At 46.9% G+C, this 20,638-nt stretch overlaps 1 protein-coding gene across 1 annotated transcript in view; it reads right to left on the bottom strand.

Annotated features, from left to right (window-relative positions):
- LOC124042649 (disks large-associated protein 3-like) overlaps positions 1 to 20,638 on the bottom strand; it is a 371,365-nt gene that overhangs the window by 32,734 nt on the left and 317,993 nt on the right. Inside the window, 5 exon segments of the mRNA XM_046360724.1 lie at positions 597 to 782; positions 5,315 to 5,525; positions 10,378 to 10,489; positions 10,642 to 10,883; positions 17,065 to 18,242. Coding sequence (XP_046216680.1) covers positions 597 to 782; positions 5,315 to 5,525; positions 10,378 to 10,489; positions 10,642 to 10,883; positions 17,065 to 18,162 — 1,849 coding nt within the window. The 5' untranslated portion in view covers positions 18,163 to 18,242.

Below are 20,638 nucleotides of genomic sequence, written 5' to 3'. Positions count from 1 at the left end.
TGGTTCTCTATTCTATATGCATCCTTTTGGAACAGTGCTATGTCAACATGGTTCCTTTGGAACAGTGCTATGTCAACATGGTTCCTTTGGAACAGTGCTATGTCAACATGGTTCCTTTGGAACAGTACTATGTCAACATGGTTCTCTTGGAACAGTGCTATGTCAACATGGTTCCTTTGGAACAGTGCTATGTCAACATGGTTCCTTTGGAACAGTGCTATGTCAACATGGTTCCTTTGGAACAGTGCTATGTCAACATGGTTCCTTTGGAACAGTGCTATGTCAACATGGTTCCTTTGGAACAGTGCTATGTCAACATGGTTCCTTTGGAACAGTGCTATGTCAACATGGTTCCTTTGGAACAGTACTATGTCAACATGGTTCTCTTGGAACAGTACTATGTCAACATGGTTCCCTTGGAACAGTACTATGTCAACATGGTTCTCTTGGAACAGTACTATGTCAACATGGTTCCCTTGGAACAGTGCTATGTCAACATGGTTCCCGTGGAACATTCCTGTAAAATAAAAAGCAGGACCCACAGGGAAACCCACCAATTGGCCCCTCCCATTCCATCATCCAAAATGATGACCTACCATCAGTGATTCCCAGATCCACAGAGCTGCTCTGGTGTTGTCTGGGCCTTCCCAGGGCAGGCTGGCCTGTGTTCTGGAAGTAGGCATCCTGGGTAGACTCTGTACTGCTCTGAGCCCTCACAGAGATCGTAGGCTTAGACATACGGGGAGGGAGAGGGGGAGGGCCAGCCTTACGGTATGGGATGACTGGGGAGAGAGAGAGAGAGAGAGAGAGAGAGAGAGAGAGAGAGAAGAATGGGGGAAGAGAGAGGGGGAGAGAGACGGGGATTAGGGGAAGAATGGGGGAAGAGAGAGGGGAGAGAGACGGGGATTAGGGGAAGAATGGGGGAAGAGAGGGGGAGAGAGAGGGGGATTAGGGGAAGAATGGGGGAAGAGAGAGGGGGAGAGAGACGGGGATTAGGGGAAGAATGGGGGGAGAGAGAGGGGATTAGGGGAAGAATGGGGGAAGAGAGAGGGGGAGAGAGAGGGGGATTAGGGGGAAGAATGGGGGAAGAGAGAGGGGGAGAGAGAGGGGGATTAGGGGAAGAATAGGGGAAGAGAGAGGGGAGAGAGACAGGGATTAGGGGAAGAATGGGGGAAGAGAGAGGGGGAGAGAGACGGGGATTAGGGGAAGAATGGGGGAAGAGAGAGGGGGAGAGAGAGGGGGATTAGGGAAGAATGGGGGAAGAGAGAGGGGGTGAGAGAGGGGGGATTAGGGGAAGAATGGGGGAAGAGAGAGGGCGATTAGGGGAAGAATGGGGGAAAGAACATGATAAATAGTTAATTTCTGAATCTAAACAAGCCTTTATTGTACAATGACACCACAATCAACAGACAGACAGACAGACAGACAGACAGACAGACAGACAGACAGACAGACAGACAGACAGACAGACAGACAGACAGACAGACAGACAGACAGACAGACAGACAGACAGACAGACAGACAGACAGACAGACAGACAGACAGACAGACAGACAGACTCAAAGCCATTTCCTGTGAGGTACTATGAGCACACACAGTCCTTCGCTGTGGATACACACACAGTCCTTCGCTGTGGATACACACACAGTCCTTCGCTGTGGATACACACACAGTCCTCCGCTGTGGATACACACACAGTCCTCAGCTGTGGATACACACACAGTCCTTCGCTGTGGATACACACACAGTCCTCAGCTGTGGAAACACACACAGTCCTCCGCTGTGGATACACACACAGTCCTCCGCTGTGGATACACACACAGTCCTCAGCTGTGGATACACACACGGCCCTCTGTCTGTGGATGCACACACAGTCCTCCGCTGTGGATGCACACACAGTCCTCCGCTGTGGATACACACACGGCCCTCTGTTTGTGGATGCACACACAGTCCTCCGCTGTGGATACACACACAGTCCTCCGCTGTGGATGCACACACAGTCCTTCGCACACACGGCCCTTTGTCTGTGGATGCACACACAGTCCTCCGCTGTGGATACACACACAGTCCTCCGCTGTGGATGCACACACAGTCCTTCGCACACACGGCCCTCTGTCTGTGGATGCACACACAGTCCTCCGCTGTGGATACACACACAGTCCTCCGCTGTGGATGCACACACAGTCCTTCGCACACACGGCCCTCTGTCTGTGGATGCACACACAGTCCTCCGCTGTGGATACACACACAGTCCTCTGTCTGTCTGTGGATACACACACAGTCCTCTGTCTGTCTGTGGCTGTGTTTTGTATATGACACTTCAGAGCAGCTTTGCTAAATCTCTGGAAGATTTCCAGGTCTAAGCCAGGAAATAAGAGCTCTGTAAAGTACTGACGATAGCGCACGCAAGCACGCACGAACACACATACACGCACACACAGTGTACTTTAGACGACAGTAAAAAAAGAAGGATGAATGACTGAAGGAAAACGAGAGGAAAAGGGGTAAGAACAGAGAGAGAGAGAGAGGAAAAGGGGTAAGAACAGAGAGAGAGAGAGAGGAAAAGGGGTAAGAACAGAGAGAGAGAGAGAGAGGAAAAGAGGAAGAGAGAACTAAAATTAAATAGAGAGTAGGAAGAACATAGGAGAAGAACAGAGAAAGACAGGGGGGGAGTTTGTGAGAGAGATAAAGGGAGAGATGAAGAGCAGCTGGAGCCAGTAACTTATGAGGTAATACAAAACATTCCAGTCATTGTTAAGGAGACAGAGAGAGAGATAGAAACAGAGAGACATAGAGATTTCACCGGGGAGGGAGAGGGAGAGAGAGAGATAGAAACAGAGAGACATAGAGATTTCACCGGGGAGGGAGAGGGAGAGAGAAACAGAGAGACAGAGAGAGAGAGATTTCACCGGGGAGGGAGATGGAGAGAGAGAAACAGAGAGACATAGAGAGACAGATTTCACCGGGGAGGAAGAGGGAGACCGGGAGAGAGAGAAACAGAGAGACAGAGAGAAAGATACATTTCACCGGGGAAGGAGATGGAGAGAGGGTGAGAGAGATTTCACCAGGGAGGGAGATGGAGAGAGGGAGAGAGAGAAACAGAGAGACAGAGAGAGAGAGATTTCACCGGGGAGGGAGAGGGAGAGAGGGAGAGAGAGAAACAGAGAGACAGAGAGAGAGAGACATTTCACCGGGGAAGGAGATGGAGAGAGACAGAGAGAGAAACAGAGAGACGGAGAGGGAGAGAGAGAAACAGAGAGAGAGAGAGATGGAGAGGGAGAGAGAGAAACAGAGAGAGAGAGAGAGGGAGAGAGGAAGAAAGAGAGACAGAGAGAGAGAGGGAGAGAGAGAGAGAGAGAGAGAGAGAGAGAGAGTGGATACAGAGAGGAATGCTTCGAGACAACCAGAGGCGTGTGTGTGTATGAAAACATTATGATGAGGTATTGTCATGAGGTATTGACATGAGGTATTGTGATGAGGTATTGTCATGAGGTATTGTCACAAGTTATTGTCACGAGGTATTGTCACGAGGTATTGTCATGAGGTATTGTGATGTGGTATTGTCATGAGGTATTGTCACGAGGTATTGTCACGAGGTATTGTCATGAGGTATTGTCACGAGGTACTGTCACGAGGTATTGTCATGAGGTATTGTGATGTGGTATTGTCATGAGGTATTGTCACGAGGTTTTGTCATGAGGTATTGTCATGAGGTATTGTCACGAGGTATTGTCACGAGGTATTGTCACGAGGTATTGTCATGAGGTATTGTCACGAGGTATTGTGATGAGGTATTGTCATGAGGTATTGTCATGAGGTATTGTCACGAGGTATTGTGATGAGGTATTGTCATGAGGTATTGTCATGAGGTATTGTCACGAGGTATTGTCATGAGGTATTGTCACAAGGTATTGTCATGAGGTATTGTGATGTGGTGTTATGATGAGGTATTGTCATGAGGTATTGTCATGAGGTATTGTGATGTGGTGTTATGATGAGGTATTGTCATGAGGTATTGTCATGAGGTATTGTCATGAGGTATTGTGATGTGGTGTTATGATGAGGTATTGTGATGTGGTATTGTCATGAGGTATTGTCATGAGGTATTGTGATGTGGTGTTATGATGAGGTATTGTCATGAGGTATTGTCATGAGGTTTTATGATGTGGTGTTATGATGAGGTATTGTGATGTGGTGTTGTGATGAGGTGTTGTGATGAGGTATTGTGATGAGGTATTGTGATGAGGTATTGTCATGAGGTATTGTCATGAGGTATTGTGATGTGGTGTTATGATGAGGTATTGTCATGAGGTATTGTGATGTGGTATTGTGATGAGGTATTGTCATGAGTTATTGTGATGTGGTGTTATGATGAGGTATTGTCATGAGGTATTGTGATGTGGTGTTATGATGAGGTATTGTCATGAGGTTTTATGATGTGGTGTTATGATGAGGTATTGTCATGAGGTATTGTGATGTGGTGTTATGATGAGGTATTGTCATGAGGTTTTATGATGTGGTGTTATGATGAGGTATTGTGATGTGGTGTTGTGATGAGGTGTTGTGATGAGGTATTGTAATGAGGTATTGTGATGAGGTATTGTGATGAGGTATTGTCATGAGGTATTGTCATGAGGTATTGTGATGTGGTGTTATGATGAGGTATTGTCATGAGGTATTGTGATGTGGTATTGTGATGAGGTATTGTCATGAGTTATTGTGATGTGGTGTTATGATGAGGTATTGTCATGAGGTATTGTGATGTGGTGTTATGATGAGGTATTGTCATGAGGTGTTGTCATGAGGTATTGTCATGAGGTATTGTGATGAGGTATTGTGATGAGGTATTGTGATGTGGTGTTATGATGAGGTATTGTGATGAGGTATTGTGATGAGGTATTGTGATGTGATTTTGTGATGAGGTATTGTGATGAGGTATTGTGATGATGTGTTGTGATGAGGTATTGTCATGAGGTATTGTGATGTGGTGTTATGATGAGTTATCTTTCCTGACACATGAAGACTTGTGTTTGCTCCCTAATTTCTAGGCTTTGGCTCAAGGGACTAACACAGTCTTGAGTCACACAGATAACAGATGGGTTTGATACCAGGTATATACCCAGTACACACACACACACACACACACACACACACACACACACACACACACACACACACACACACACACACACACACACACACACACACACACACACACACACACACACACACACACACACACACACACACACACACACACACACACACACACACACACACACACACACACACACACACACACACACACACTCACCAACCCCTCCCTTGATGCTGGGTCCTGACATGGAGAAGACGGACAGGCAGTCGTCGTCTTGGGAACAGCCGGCCTGGATGGCGCGGACGTAACTATGGGAACGGGTCCGGAAGCAGCCAGGCAGATCCAAGGCTTCCACCGCCTGACTCTCTATCTCTCCAAACATGGTCTCACACACCGCCTCAAACTGACGATTCAGAGAGTCACCCAGCTACAGGAGAGAGAGAGAGAGAGAGAGAGAGAGAGAGAGAGAGAGAGAGAGAGAGAGAGAGAGAGAGAGAGAGAGAGAGAGAGAGAGAGAGAGAGAGAGAGAGAGAGAGAGAGAGAGAGAGAGAGAGAGAGAGAGAGAGAGAGAGAAAGAGAGGAAGAGAGGAAGAGAGGAAGACAGAGAGACAGAGAGACAGAGACAGAGAGGCAGAGAGAGTACATATCCACACCCACATGTCAGTGGAGGCACCTTTCATAACAAATAGCACCCTCTAGGGTAGCACCTAGACGTCCTCCAACCTATCAGAGCTCTTATAGCATGAACTGACATGTTGTCCACCCAATCAATGGTTCAGAGAATTAATCAAATCAAATCAAATGTATTCATATAGCCCTTCGTACATCAGCTGATATCTCAAAGTGCTGTACAGAAACCCAGCCTAAAACCCCAAACAGCAAGCAATGCAGGTGTAGAAGCACGGTGGCTAGGAAAAACTCCCTAGAAAGGCCAAAACCTAGGAAGAAACCTAGAGAGGAACCAGGCTATGTGGGGTGGCCAGTCCTCTTCTGGCTGTGCCGGGTGGATTATTGTACTGATAGCATAAGCTACAGTTAGCTTGCACTGCAGTGCATAAAATGTGGTGAGTAGCTGACTCAAAGATAGAAAGACAATAGTTGAACTGTTTTTGAGCAAATTAATTTATTGTAAACTTTGTAAGCATTGTAAACTTTCATCATGGACCAGGTTGTAACAACCTCATGGTGGATACAGGGAACATTAGAGTATCATGTAGTAAACGTAAACCTGTCACTGTTACATTGAACTGGGTGAATATGAATGACAGTAACCTAAACCCATCACTGTTACATTGAACTGGGTGAATGACAGTAACCTAAACCTGTCACTGTTACATTGAACTGGGTGAATGACAGTAACCTAAACCCATCACTGTTACATTGAACTGGGTGAATGACAGTAACCTAAACCCATCACTGTTACATTGAACTGGGTGAATGACAGTAACCTAAACCTGTCACTGTTACATTGAACTGGGTGAATATGAATGACAGTAACCTAAACCTGTCACTGTTACATTGAACTGGGTGAATGGAATATGAATGACAGTAACCTAAACCTGTCACTGATACATTGAACTGGGTGAATGACAGTAACCTAAACCTGTCACTGTTACATTGAACTGGGTGAATATGAATGACAGTAACCTAAACCTGTCACTGTTACATTAAACTGGGTGAATGGAATATGAATGACAGTAACCTAAACCTGTCACTGTTACATTGAACTGGGTGAATATGAATGACAGTAACCTAAACCTGTCACTGTTACATTGAACTGGGTGAATATGAATGACAGTAACCTAAACCTGTCACTGTTACATTGAACTGGGTGAATATGAATGATAGTAACCTATACCTGTCACTGTTACATTGAACTGGGTGAATGACAGTAACCTAAACCTGTCACTGTTACATTGAACTGGGTGAATATGAATGACAGTAACCTAAACCTGTCACTGTTACATTGAACTGGGTGAATGGAATATGAATGACAGTAACCTAAACCTGTCACTGATACATTGAACTGGGTGAATGACAGTAACCTAAACCTGTCACTGTTACATTGAACTGGGTGAATGACAGTAACCTAAACCTGTCACTGTTACATTGAACTGGGTGAATATGAATGACAGTAACCTAAACCTGTCACTGTTACATTGAACTGGGTGAATGGAATATGAATGACAGTAACCTAAACCTGTCACTGATACATTGAACTGGGTGAATGACAGTAACCTAAACCTGTCACTGTTACATTGAACTGGGTGAATATGAATGACAGTAACCTAAACCTGTCACTGTTACATTGAACTGGGTGAATGGAATATGAATGACAGTAACCTAAACCTGTCACTGATACATTGAACTGGGTGAATGACAGTAACCTAAACCTGTCACTGTTACATTGAACTGGGTGAATATGAATGACAGTAACCTAAACCTGTCACTGTTACATTGAACTGGGTGAATATGAATGATAGTAACCTATACCTGTCACTGTTACATTGAACTGGGTGAATGACAGTAACCTAAACCTGTCACTGTTACATTGAACTGGGTGAATATGAATGACAGTAACCTAAACCTGTCACTGTTACATTGAACTGGGTGAATATGAATGACAGTAACCTAAACCTGTCACTGTTACATTGAACTGGGTGAATATGAATGACAGTAACCTATACCTGTCACTGTTACATTGAACTGGGTGAATGACAGTAACCTAAACCTGTCACTGTTACATTGAACTGGGTGAATATGAATGACAGTAACCTAAACCTGTCACTGTTAACCTGTCACTGTTACATTGAACTGGGTGAATATGAATGACAGTAACCTAAACCTGTCACTGTTACATTGAACTGGGTGAATGGAATATGAATGACAGTAACCTAAACCTGTCACTGTTACATTGAACTGGGTGAATATGAATGACAGTAACCTAAACCTGTCACTGTTACATTGAACTGGGTGAATGACAGTAACCTAAACCCATCACTGTTACATCGAACTGGGTGAATATGAATGACAGTAACCTAAACCTGTCACTGTTACATTGAACTGGGTGAATGGAATATGAATGACAGTAACCTAAACCTGTCACTGTTACATTGAACTGGGTGAATGACAGTAACCTAAACCCATCACTGTTACATCGAACTGGGTGAATATGAATGACAGTAACCTAAACCTGTCACTGTTACATTGAACTGGGTGAATGACAGTAACCTAAACCCATCACTGTTACATCGAACTGGGTGAATATGAATGACAGTAACCTAAACCCATCACTGTTACATCGAACTGGGTGAATATGAATGACAGTAACCTAAACCTGTCACTGTTACATTGAACTGGGTGAATGACAGTAACCTAAACCCATCACTGTTACATTGAACTGGGTGAATATGAATGACAGTAACCTAAACCTGTCATTATTATATTGAACTTGATTGAATATGAATGACAGTAACCTAAACCTGTCACTGTTACATTGAACAGAGTGAATGACAGTAACCTAAACCTGTCACTGTTACATTGAACTGGGTGAATATGAATGACAGTAACCTAAACCTGTCACTGTTACATTGAACTGGGTGAATGACAGTAACCTAAACCTGTCACTGTTACATTGAACTGGGTGAATATGAATGACAGTAACCTAAACCTATCACTGATACATTGAACTGGGTGAATATGAATGACAGTAACCTAAACCTGTCACTGTTACATTGAACTGGGTGAATGACAGTAACCTAAACCTGTCACTGTTACATTGAACTGGGTGAATGACAGTAACCTAAACCTGTCACTGTTACATTGAACTGGGTGAATATGAATGACAGTAACCTAAACCTGTCACTGTTACATTGAACTGGGTGAATGACAGTAACCTAAACCTGTCACTGTTACATTGAACTGGGTGAATATGAATGACAGTAACCTAAACCTGTCACTGTTACATTGAACTGGGTGAATGACAGTAACCTAAACCTGTCACTGTTACATTGAACTGGGTGAATATGAATGACAGTAACCTAAACCTGTCACTGTTACATTGAACTGGGTGAATATGAATGACAGTAACCTAAACCTGTCACTGTTACATTGAACTGGGTGAATATGAATGACAGTAACCTAAACCTGTCATTATTATATTGAACTGGGTGAATGACAGTAACCTAAACCTGTCACTGATACATTGAACTGGGTGAATATGAATGACAGTAACCTAAACCTGTCATTATTATATTGAACTGGGTGAATGACAGTAACCTAAACCCATCACTGTTACATTGAACTGGGTGAATGACAGTAACCTAAACCCATCACTGTTACATTGAACTGGGTGAATGACAGTAACCTAAACCTGTCACTGATACATTGAACTGGGTGAATATGAATGACAGTAACCTAAACCTGTCATTATTATATTGAACTGGGTGAATGACAGTAACCTAAACCCATCACTGTTACATTGAACTGGGTGAATGACAGTAACCTAAACCCATCACTGTTACATTGAACTGGGTGAATGACAGTAACCTAAACCTGTCACTGTTACATTGAACTGGGTGAATGACAGTAACCTAAACCTGTCACTGTTACATTGAACTGGGTGAATATGAATGACAGTAACCTAAACCCATCACTGTTACATTGAACTGGGTGAATGACAGTAACCTAAACCTGTCACTGTTACATTGAACTGGGTGAATGACAGTAACCTAAACCTGTCACTGTTACATTGAACTGGGTGAATATGAATGACAGTAACCTAAACCTGTCACTGTTACATTGAACTGGGTGAATATGAATGACAGTAACCTAAACCTGTCACTGTTAACCTGTCACTGTTACATTGAACTGGGTGAATGGAATATGAATGACAGTAACCTAAACCTGTCACTGTTACATTGAACTTGGTGAATATGAATGACAGTAACCTAAACCTGTCACTGATACATTGAACTGGGTGAATGACAGTAACCTAAACCTGTCAATGTTACATTGAACTGGGTGAATATGAATGACAGTCATCCAATATGCTGTAATAGAAATAAGGCCACTCTAATAAATACATAAATTGTCTTCCCTAATCTTAAATGTCGCGCCATTTGTGGAGCGATGGGTAATGATGCTTCGAGGGTGGCTGTTGTCAATGTGTGCAGAGGGTCCCTGGTTCGAGTCCAGGTAGGGCGAGGAGAGGGACGGAAGCTAAAATGTGAAGAGATGAATAAACATACAGACAGTGTTCTGAAGGTGTGTGGTCTTACCTGTGAGCTGGTCAGAGACCGCGTGTAGCTCCGAGAGCGTGCGTGACTCTTCGGCGTGCTTATGTTGTGAGCATATGGTAGCGTAGCATCTACACACTGCTTACACGAGTATCTACACACAACACACACACAGAGTAAAATTAGAATAACACTCATCATACTCCTCTTCCTCATCTTCATCATCACCCTCATCATCATCATCATCCTTCCAACCAATGACGTTGCAGGTTTAATAAATGATAGAATGACCCCCCTCCCCGTTACTTGTTCGCAGATGACCTGTGGTCCATGCTGACAGAGCGTCTGAAGGCCTCTCTCTGGGCGATGATGGTGGTTTTAGGAGAGGATTTAGGACTGGCGTCAGAGTCCTGACTATCGTCGTCTCCCATGGCCTTGACGTAGCTGCCGCTCCGCATGCGCCTGCAGGGGATCTCCCCCCCTCCGTCAGGACCACCCCCTCCTGGGTAGCCCCCAAGCCCAGCCCACTCCACCCCGTCTGATGGGACCTGGACACATACAGACAGATACATATGAATGTACAAACAAACTCACACATTTCTAAACAGGGGGAAAGAGAGTGAAGATTCTGGTTAGTGACAAATTCATCACTTTGATTAAATAGCTTAAAAGTGTTATTTTGTTTAAAGACTTGAACATCAAGATATCAGATAAAATATAAATATAAATAATATAATATATATAATATAAAATAAACTTTTACTCAGTTTTTAGAGAAAAAAAATTGGTTGAACTTTTCCAGAATTCTCTGGTTTTCCCAGAAAACCCAGTTGAAACATGTCCAGAATTAGGAGGGAATAAGGGTTTCTGGAAAGAAAGAAAGGAATTTGGGGAAAGTTAACTGAAACTTTTCTGCTGACATTTAGACAGGGAAGAGTATATGACTCATCACCTTTGATTGATTTTAAATTTCATCTAAATCTACTCAAACAGTCCCTTCCGATGCTGCCACCACCATGCTTCAGTGTAGGGAAGGTGTTCTCGGGGTGATGTAAGGTGTTGGTTTTGCATAGTGTTTTCCTTGATGGCGAAAAAGCTACATTTTAGTCTCATCTGACCAGAGTACCTTCTACCATATGTTTGGAGAGTCTCCCACATGCCTTGTGGCGAACACCAAACATGTTTGCTTATTTTTTTCTGTCCACTCTTCCATAAAACCCAGCTCTGTGGAGTGTACGGCTTAAAGTGGTCCTATGGACAGATACTCCAATCTCCGCTGTGGAGCTTTGCAGCTCCTTCAGGTTTATCTTTGGTCTCTTTAATGCCTCTCTGATTAATGCCCTCCTTGCCTGGTCCGTAAGTTTTGGTGGGCGGCGATTTCTTGGCAGGTTTGTTAAGTATCAAATTATTTCAATTTTTTAATAATGAATTTAAAGGTGCTCTGTGGAATGTTCAAAGTTTCTGATATTTTTTTATAACCCAACCCTGACCTGTACTTCTCCACAACTTTGTCCCTGACCTGATTGGAGAACTCCTTGGTGGTGCCCCTTTGCTTATTGGTGTTGCCGACTCTGAGTCCTTTCAGAACAGGTGTATATATACTGAGATCATGTGACAGATCATGTGACACTTAGATTGCACACAGGTGGACTTTATTGAACTAATTATGTGACTTCTGAAGGTAATTGGTTCTCCAGATCTTATTTAGGGGCTTTACAGCAAACGGGTTGAATATATATGCACACACCAATTTTACGGTTTTTATTTTTTTTATTTTTTGAAACAGGTTATTTTTTCCATTTCACTTCACCAACATTTTGTGCATGTCTATGTATATGATTATATGAAATATATTTAAATTACAGGTTGTAATGGAACAAAATAGGAAAAAACGCCAAGGGGGGTGAATACTTTTGCTCTGTAGTTAGTCTGGCTTGTGCAAATATGTGTACGCACGCGCACAGATGCACACACACTTACTCACTCACACAGGCATTTACACACAGACAGGTACAGGAAGATGACGCACTGCACAGCACACACGTTATGATAATTGTGAGAAAAAGGCAGAAGGACAAATTGAGTCTTATAGAGAGAGAAACTTACAGAGCGAAACTCAGTCTAATCTCTATATCCCTTGGCCTCCCTCTCCCTCCCTCCTTCTCTCTCTCTTGGACACAGGGCTTTATAGAGAGGTGGGCACAGGGAGAAGGGTCATATGGGGTCATAAAAGCACCAATCTCTCATTTTCTTCGGCTTTCTTCTTGTCCCTGACAGCACCATCAAAAATATTCACTTAATCTTTCTCTCACAATATTTACACTAAATACTCCAAATCCTTGGGTTGAACTCTCTTCGAGTTCGTTTCATAGACCCAGACTAACTGCAAGGTAGCAAAATTGTAGATTAACTTTGAAAAAGTAATCTGTCAAAGAGTACTTGAGAAAGACAGATATGTGACCCCGAAAGAAAGTGCCAGTCATAGTTAGTTGTTGAAATGGCTTGGTAATAGCATGTATAGTGTGATATTATAAAGTGGGACTCAGGTGCCGAGGAGCTCTTCTATGGGTCTTCAGGGACCTACACTGCCCCTCGGCTATGGAACCAACAGCACATCCTAGCCCCAGTGTCCAGTCAAAAAGTGTCCCTTAGAAAATACGGTGCCACTAGGCAACTGATGATGTGAAGAGAGAGGGAAGTAAGGGAAGGGAATGGAGGAGAGAGAGGGAAGTAAGGGAAGGGAATGGAGGAGAGAGAGGGAACTAAGGGACGGGAGGGAGGAGAGAGAGGTAACTAAGGGAAGGGAGGAGAGAGAGATAACTAAGGGAAGGGAATGGAGGAGAGAGAGAGAGGGAACTAAGGGAAGGGAGGGAGGAGAGAGAGGGAACTAAGGGATGGGAGGGAGGAGAGAGAGGGAACTAAGGGATGGGAGGGAGGAGAGAGAGGGAACTAAGGGACGGGAGGGAGGAGAGAGAGGGAACTAAGGGATGGGAGGGAGGAGAGAGAGGGAACTAAGGGAAGGGAGGAGAGAGAGATAACTAAGGGAAGGGAATGGAGGAGAGAGAGAGAGGGAACTAAGGGAAGGGAGGGAGGAGAGAGAGGGAACTAAGGGAATGGGGAGGGAGAGAGAGGGAACTAAGGGAAGGGAGGGAGAGAGAGATGGGACTAAGGGAAGGGAGGGAGGAGAGAGAGGGAACGAAGGGACGGGAGGGAGGAGAGAGAGAGGGAACTAAGGGAAGGGACGGAGGAGAGAGAGGGAACTAAGGGAAGGGAATGGAGAGAGAGAGATAACTAAGGGAAGGGAATGGAGGAGAGAGAGAGAGGGAACTAAGGGAAGGGAGGGAGGAGAGAGAGGGGAACGAAGGGACGGGAGGGAGGAGAGAGAGGGAACTATGGGAAGGGAGGGAGGAGAGAGAGGGAACTAAGGGAAGGGAATGGAGGAGAGAGAGGGAACTAAGGGAAGGGAGGGAGGAGAGAGAGGGAACTAAGGGAAGGGAGGAGGGAGAGAGAGAGAGGGAACTAAGGGAAGGGAGGGAGGAGAGAGAGGGAACTAAGGGAGGGGAGGAGGGGGAGAGAGAGGGAACTAAGGGAAGGGAGGGAGGAGAGAGAGGGAACTAAGGGAAGGGAGGGAGGAGAAAGAGGGAACTAAGGGAGAAGAGAGAGGGACTAAGGGAAGGGAGGAGAGAGAGAGGGAACTAAGGGAAGGGAGGGAGGAGAGAGAGGGACACATAGACATGCAAACACACACACACACACACACACACACACACACACACAGAGGGACACACACATGCAACACACACACACACACACACACACACACACACACACACACACACACACACACACACACACACACACACACACACACACACACACACACACACACACACACACATGATAACATACACACACATGATAACATACACACTATACACACACACACGATAATATACACACTATACACACACACGATAACATACACACTATACACACACACGCGTTAACATACACACTATACACACACACACACACACACGTTAACATACAAACACATGGATTTAGTACTGTAGATATGTGGTAGTGATGGAGTTGGGGCCTGAGGGCACACAGTGTGTTGTAGATATGTGGTAGTGATGGAGTTGGGGCCTGAGGGCACACAGTGTGTTGTAGATATGTGGTAGTGATGGAGTTGGGGCCTGAGGGCACACAGTGTGTTGTAGATATGTGGTAGTGATGGAGTTGGGGCCTGAGGGCAAACACTTAATATGTTGTAAATGTACTGTACTGTTTGAACAATAAATCTATAACTGCCTTCATTTTGGATCCCAGCAACTAACGGGGATCCATAATAAATACAGATAGAACTGATCATTTGAATCAGAGTCTATCGTACCCAGACATTGAGTCAGAGTCTATCGTACCCAGACATTTGAATCAGAGTCTATCGTACCCAGACATTTGAATCAGAGTCTATCGTACCCAGACATTTGAATCAGAGTCTATCGTACCCAGACATTTGAATCAGAGTCTATCGTACCCAGACATTTGAGTCAGAGTCTATCGTACCCAGACATTTGAATCAGAGTCTATCGTACCCAGACATTTGAATCAGAGTCTATCGTACCCAGACATTTGAATCAGAGTCTATCGTACCCAGACATTTGAATCAGAGTCTATCGTACCCAGACATTTGAATCAGAGTCTATCGTACCCAGACATTTGAATCAGAGTCTATCGTACCCAGACATTTGAATCAGAGTCTATCGTACCCAGACATTTGAATCAGAGTCTATCGTACCGACATTTGAGTCAGGGTCTATCTTACCCAGACATTTGAGTCAGGGTCTATCTTACCCAGACATTGAGTCAGAGTCTATCGTACCCAGACATTTGAGTCAGAGTCTATCGTACCCAGACATTTGAGTCAGAGTCTATCGTACCCAGACATTTGAGTCAGAGTCTATCGTACCCAGACATTTGAGTCAGAGTCTATCGTACCCAGACATTTGAATCAGAGTCTATCGTACCCAGACATTTGAGTCAGAATCTATCTTACCCAGACATTTGAGTCAGGGTCTATCTTACCCAGACATTGAGTCAGGGTCTCTGTTACCCAGACATTGAGTCAGGGTCTATCTTACCCAGTCATTGAGTCAGGGTCTCTGTTACCCAGTCATTGAGTCAGGGTCTCTGTTACCCAGACATTGAGTCAGGGTCTATCTTACCCAGACATTGAGTCAGGGTCTATCTTACAAATCTTATCTTGATGATGGAGTAAACAGCCACTTTAAGGGCAATAATTCCCCTTGTCTAAGTTCCTAATCTAACTTCCAAGCACGTATTGTATGAAGTAACCATAACATGTTTTAATGGATGGGATACGGCAATTATTCTCAAATGAGTAAGAGGTCGGATCGCCTTGTCACGCTGTTAACTCAAAATCTGCACAAATGTAAACGCCTTCTCATGGACGTTATTAGAGAGAGGGAGAGAGAGAGAGAGAGAGGGAGAGAGGGAGAGGAGAGAGAGGAGAGAGAGGGAGAGAGGAGAGGGAGAGGGAGAGGGAGAGGGAGAGGGAGAGGGAGAGGGAGAGGGAGAGGGAGAGGGAGAGGGAGAGGAGAGGAGAGAGGGGAGGGGGAGAGGGAGAGAGAGAGGGAGAGAGGAGAGAGGGAGAGGGAGAGGGAGAGGGAGGAGAGGGAGAGGGAGAGGGAGAGAGGAGAGGGAGAGAGGGGAGAGAGGGAGAGGGAGAGGAGAGAGGGAGAGGGAGAGGGAGAGGGAGAGGGAGAGGGAGAGGGAGAGGGAGGGAGAGGGAGGGAGAGGGAGAGTGAGGGAGAGGGAGAGAGAGAGAGAGGGAGAGGGAGAGAGAGAGGGAGAGAGGGAGAGAGACAGCGAAACAGAGAGACATAGAAACAGAGAGACATAGAAACAGAGAGACAGAGAAACAGAGAGACAGAGAGACATAGAAACAGAGAGACAGAGAAACAGAGAGACAGAGAGACAGAGAGACAGAGAAACAGAGAGACAGAGAGACAGAGAAACAGAGTAACAGAGAGACAGAGAAACAGAGAGACAGAGAGACAGAGAAACAAAGAGACAGAGAAACAGAGAGACAGAGAAACAGAGAGACAGAGAGAGAGAGACAGAGAGAGAGAGACAGAGAGACAGAGAAACAGAGAAACAGAGAAACAGAGAGACAGAGAAACAGAGAGACAGAGAGACAGAGAAACAAAGAGACAGAGAAACAGAGAGACAGAGAAACAGAGAGACAGAGAGAGAGAGACAGAGAGAGAGAGACAGAGAGACAGAGAAACAGAGAAACAGAGAAACAGAGAAAGAGCACAAGGTGACTGAAGGAGTGTGACAGTTAGCCTGTGTGTCAGTCATCTGATGTAGTTCATAACTCCAGTAATGATGAAGCCTGTCAGTCCGTCTCTGTGTGTGTGAGAGAGAGAGGAGCTGCTGACAGTCAGACTGTAATACGTCCTGACACAACCTGACATGCCCTCTCTACCACATTATTACTCTCTGACAGAGGGAGGCTGACTGTCTGTGTGTGTGTGTGTGTGTGTGTGTGTGTGTGTGTGTGTGTGTGTGTGTGTGTGTGTGTGTGTGTGTGTGTGTGTGTGTGTGTGTGTGTGTGTGTGTGTGTGTGTGTGTGTGTGTGTGTAGGAAGAGCTATGGGGGAAAACACAGCCCTCCCTCCTCCTTCTCTACACACCCACCCACCTGTAGGTAGTGAGAGGTCCTCTCCTTCAGTTTGTTCTCCAGAGGTACCAAGGCCTTGTCATAGCCTCCTCCTCCTCCTCCTCCCCGAACAGACGATGGGTACACCTCTCTAGCCTGGCTGACCGTCATGGCCGACCACGTGCTCCTCTTCAGAGAGTGTTGACCTGGCCCTCCATGGTACCCTGCCACTCCCCCTCCGCCACCCTCCCCTCCTGCCAGGGCCAGAGTGGTACAGGCCATGCACTCCCCCGGTCCGGGCCCTGGTGGTCCACTCCCCTGTCTGGGCAGTTTCTTCATGGTCAGCTCCTGGATAGCAGCGTCCAGACTCTCGTGGCCACCTCGACCACCTGGCCCGGCGTTGCCTGCGGTTACCAGAAAGCTGCTGTCACTGTCTAGGTTGTCGTCGGAGCTCCACCACCCGGCAGTTCGGTTCCGGTGGCGCCGACCGGACGACTCGTTGCGCCCATCTCCGCTCTTGGAGCGCTCGCGAGACTTGCTGCGCTTCACCGAGCGGGACTGGTGGCCCGAATAATGATGCCCAACGCCCTCCTCTCCTCCGCTCCTTTGTTCTCCTCCTCCTCCTCTTTCCCGGTAATCCCCTCCTCCTCGTGTGCCGTTATATTCCCTCTTCGACGGCGCCTCGAGTGAGTGGGACTTGGCGAAGAGTCTCTGGACTGAGTGAACCAGGTGGCGGATACGGGAGGGGCTCTCGCCGCGCTGTTCCGCCCCGCTGGCGCTCTTCTGGTACTGCAGGGTGTGGAACCCGTCAGGAGGAAGCTGCCTCTCAAACTGATCCAGGCTGTGCATCTTAGCCACGTGACCCCCAACCGTGGACAGACACTCCTCGCACGAGTCGTACTGATGGGGGGCGGGGTGATGGCTAGGGTGGGAACGGGGGAACGTCCCCCCTCCAGAGTGGGAGGAGAGGAAACGATGCTCCGGGGGACCCCCGGGGGGGTAGTAGGGGTGTCCCGCTCCGTCGTAGTGTTCGTAGTCTCGGACGGAGCGGGGGTCAGGGTCGCAGTCACACGGTGTGTGTCCCCCTTCTCCAACAGAGGAGTACTGGGACAGGCTGCGGCTGACCTGGTAACCCTTCATGGAGGAGGCCAGGGGGCCGTGGTGGGCCGCCCGGGCCGAGAGGGGACGCTGTGGGCGTGACAGGGCTGCAACGGACTCACCTAGAGAGAAGATAGAAAGACAGAGAGGGAGAGAGAGACAGAGAGAGAGAGAGAGAGAGAGAGAGAGAGAGAGAGAGAGAGAGAGAGAGAGAGAGAGAGAGGAGAGACAGAGAGAGAGAGAGAGAGAGAGAGTATGTTAGAAAATAAATCCAGATTTATTCGTAAAATATAAAGAAAGAAATAATGAATATAAAATAAAGACACTAAGAAAGAAAGAATAACAAATAAAATCCAGGGGAAACAGAATTCATAGCATTTGTATACACACACACTCTCGTTTCCTATTTCTTTCTGCCTCCATTTCCCCCCCCCTCCCTCTCTCTCTCTCTCTCCATCCATCTCTCTCTCTCCATCTCTCTCTCCATCTCTCTCTCTCTCTCCATCTCTCTCTCCATCTCTCTCTCCATCTCTCTCTCTCCCACTCTGTGTAAATGCCAAAGCATCCCTCATTCTCCACACGTCTCTCCTCTATCCACTCCTCTCCTCTGTTGACCTATTTATTTCAGCCTGTCTGCCTCTCTTTGTGCTCTCTCACTCTACTTCTGTCTGTCTGTACCTGTCTACCTCTGTCCCGACTCCCTGCTCCTCTCTCCGTCTCCCTACTCCTCTCTCCGTCTCCCTGCTCCTCTCTCCGTCTCCCTGCTCCTCTCTCCGTCTCCCTGCTCCTCTCTCTGTCTCCCTGCTCCTCTCTCCGTCTCCCTGCCCCTCTCTCCGTCTCCCTGCTCCTCTCTCCGTCTCCCTGCTCCTCTCTCCGTCTCCCTGCTTCTCTCTCCGTCTCCCTGTTCCTCTCTCCGTCTCCCTGCTCCTCTCTCCGTCTCCCTGCCCCTCTCGCCGTCTCCCTGCTCCTCTCTCCGTCTCCCTGCTCCTCTCTCCGTCTCCCTGCTCCTCTCTCCGTCTCCCTGCTCCTCTCTCCGTCTCCCTGCTCCTCTCTCCGTCTCCCTGCTTCTCTCTCCGTCTCCCTGCTCCTCTCTCCGTCTCCCTGCTCCTCTCTCCGTCTCCCTGCTCCTCTCTCCGTCTCCCTGCTCCTCTCTCCGTCTCCCTGCCCCTCTCTCCGTCTCCCTGCTCCTCTCTCCGTCTCCCTGCTCCTCTCTCCGTCTCCCTGCCCCTCTCTCCGTCTCCCTGCTCCTCTCTCTCCGTCTCCCTGCTCTCTCTCCGTCTCCCTGCTTCTCTCTCCGTCTCCCTGCTCCTCTCTCCGTCTCCCTGCTCCTCTCTCCGTCTCCCTGCCCCTCTCGCCGTCTCCCTGCTCCTCTCTCCGTCTCCCTGCTCCTCTCTCTGTCTCCCTGCTCCTCTCTCCGTCTCCCTGCTCCTCTCTCCGTCTCCCTGCTCCTCTCTCTGTCTCCCTGCTCCTCTCTCCGTCTCCCTGCTCCTCTCTCCCTCTCCCTGCTCCTCTCTCTGTCTCCCTGCTCCTCTCTCTGTTTCCCTACTCCTCTCTCCGTCTCCCTGCGCCTCTCTCCCTCTCCCTGCTCCTCTCTCTGTCTCCCTGCTCCTCTCTCCGTCTCCCTGCTCCTCTCTCTGTCTCCCTGCTCCTCTTTCTGTCTCCCTGCTCCTCTCTCCGTCTCCCTGCTCCTCTCTCCGTCCCCCTGCTCCTCTCTCTGTCTCCCTGCTCCTCTCTCCCTCTCCCTGCCTGCCTCTCTGTTCTCTATCAGTGGTAGTATTCTGTAGGGGATGTAAGTCTCTGTTTACACCAACATAAACAATCCATATGTGAGTTTACATTCTTTATGTATCAGCTGAAAAAACCTTTTTCAGGCTGAGAGTTGAAGGAGGCGAGCTAAATGGCCCTCTATTCCTATATAGTGCTCTACTTTAGACCAGGACCCATAGAAAAGTAGTGCACTATATAGGGAATACGTTGCCTTTTGGAACACAAACAAAGTTCTAGCTGTGTGTGTCTGTGTTAGTGTGTCTGTGTGTTAGTGTGTCTGTGTGTTAGTGTGTTAGTGTGTCTGCGTGTTAGTGTGTTAGTGTGTTAGTGTGTTAGTGTGTTAGTGTGTTAGTGTGTCTGCGTGTTAGTGTGTTAGTGTGTTAGTGTGTCAGTGTGTTAGTGTGTCAGTGTGTGTGTGTGTGTGTGTTAGTGTGTCTGTGTGTTAGTGTGTTAGTGTGTCAGTGTGTTAGTGTGTTAGTGTGTGTGTGTGTGTGTGTTAGTGTGTCTGTGTGTTAGTGTGTCTGTGTGTTAGTGTGTCTGTGTGTTAGTGTGTCTGTGTGTTAGTGTGTCTCTGTGTTAGTGTGTCTGTGTGTGTGTGTCTGTGTGGTAGTGTGTCTGCGTGTTAGTGTGTCTGCGTGTTAGTGTGTCTGTGTGTTAGTGTGTCTGTGTGTTAGTGTGTCTGTGTGTTAGTGTGTCTGTGTGTTAGTGTGTCTGTGTGTTAGTGTGTCTGTGTGTTAGTGTGTCTGTGTGT

This window comes from Oncorhynchus gorbuscha, linkage group LG09 (assembly GCF_021184085.1).
Source record: "Oncorhynchus gorbuscha isolate QuinsamMale2020 ecotype Even-year linkage group LG09, OgorEven_v1.0, whole genome shotgun sequence".
Lineage (NCBI taxonomy): Eukaryota > Metazoa > Chordata > Actinopteri > Salmoniformes > Salmonidae > Oncorhynchus > Oncorhynchus gorbuscha.
Note: the sequence above shows the minus strand (reverse complement) of the source record. Positions and strands in the feature narration are given on the sequence as shown.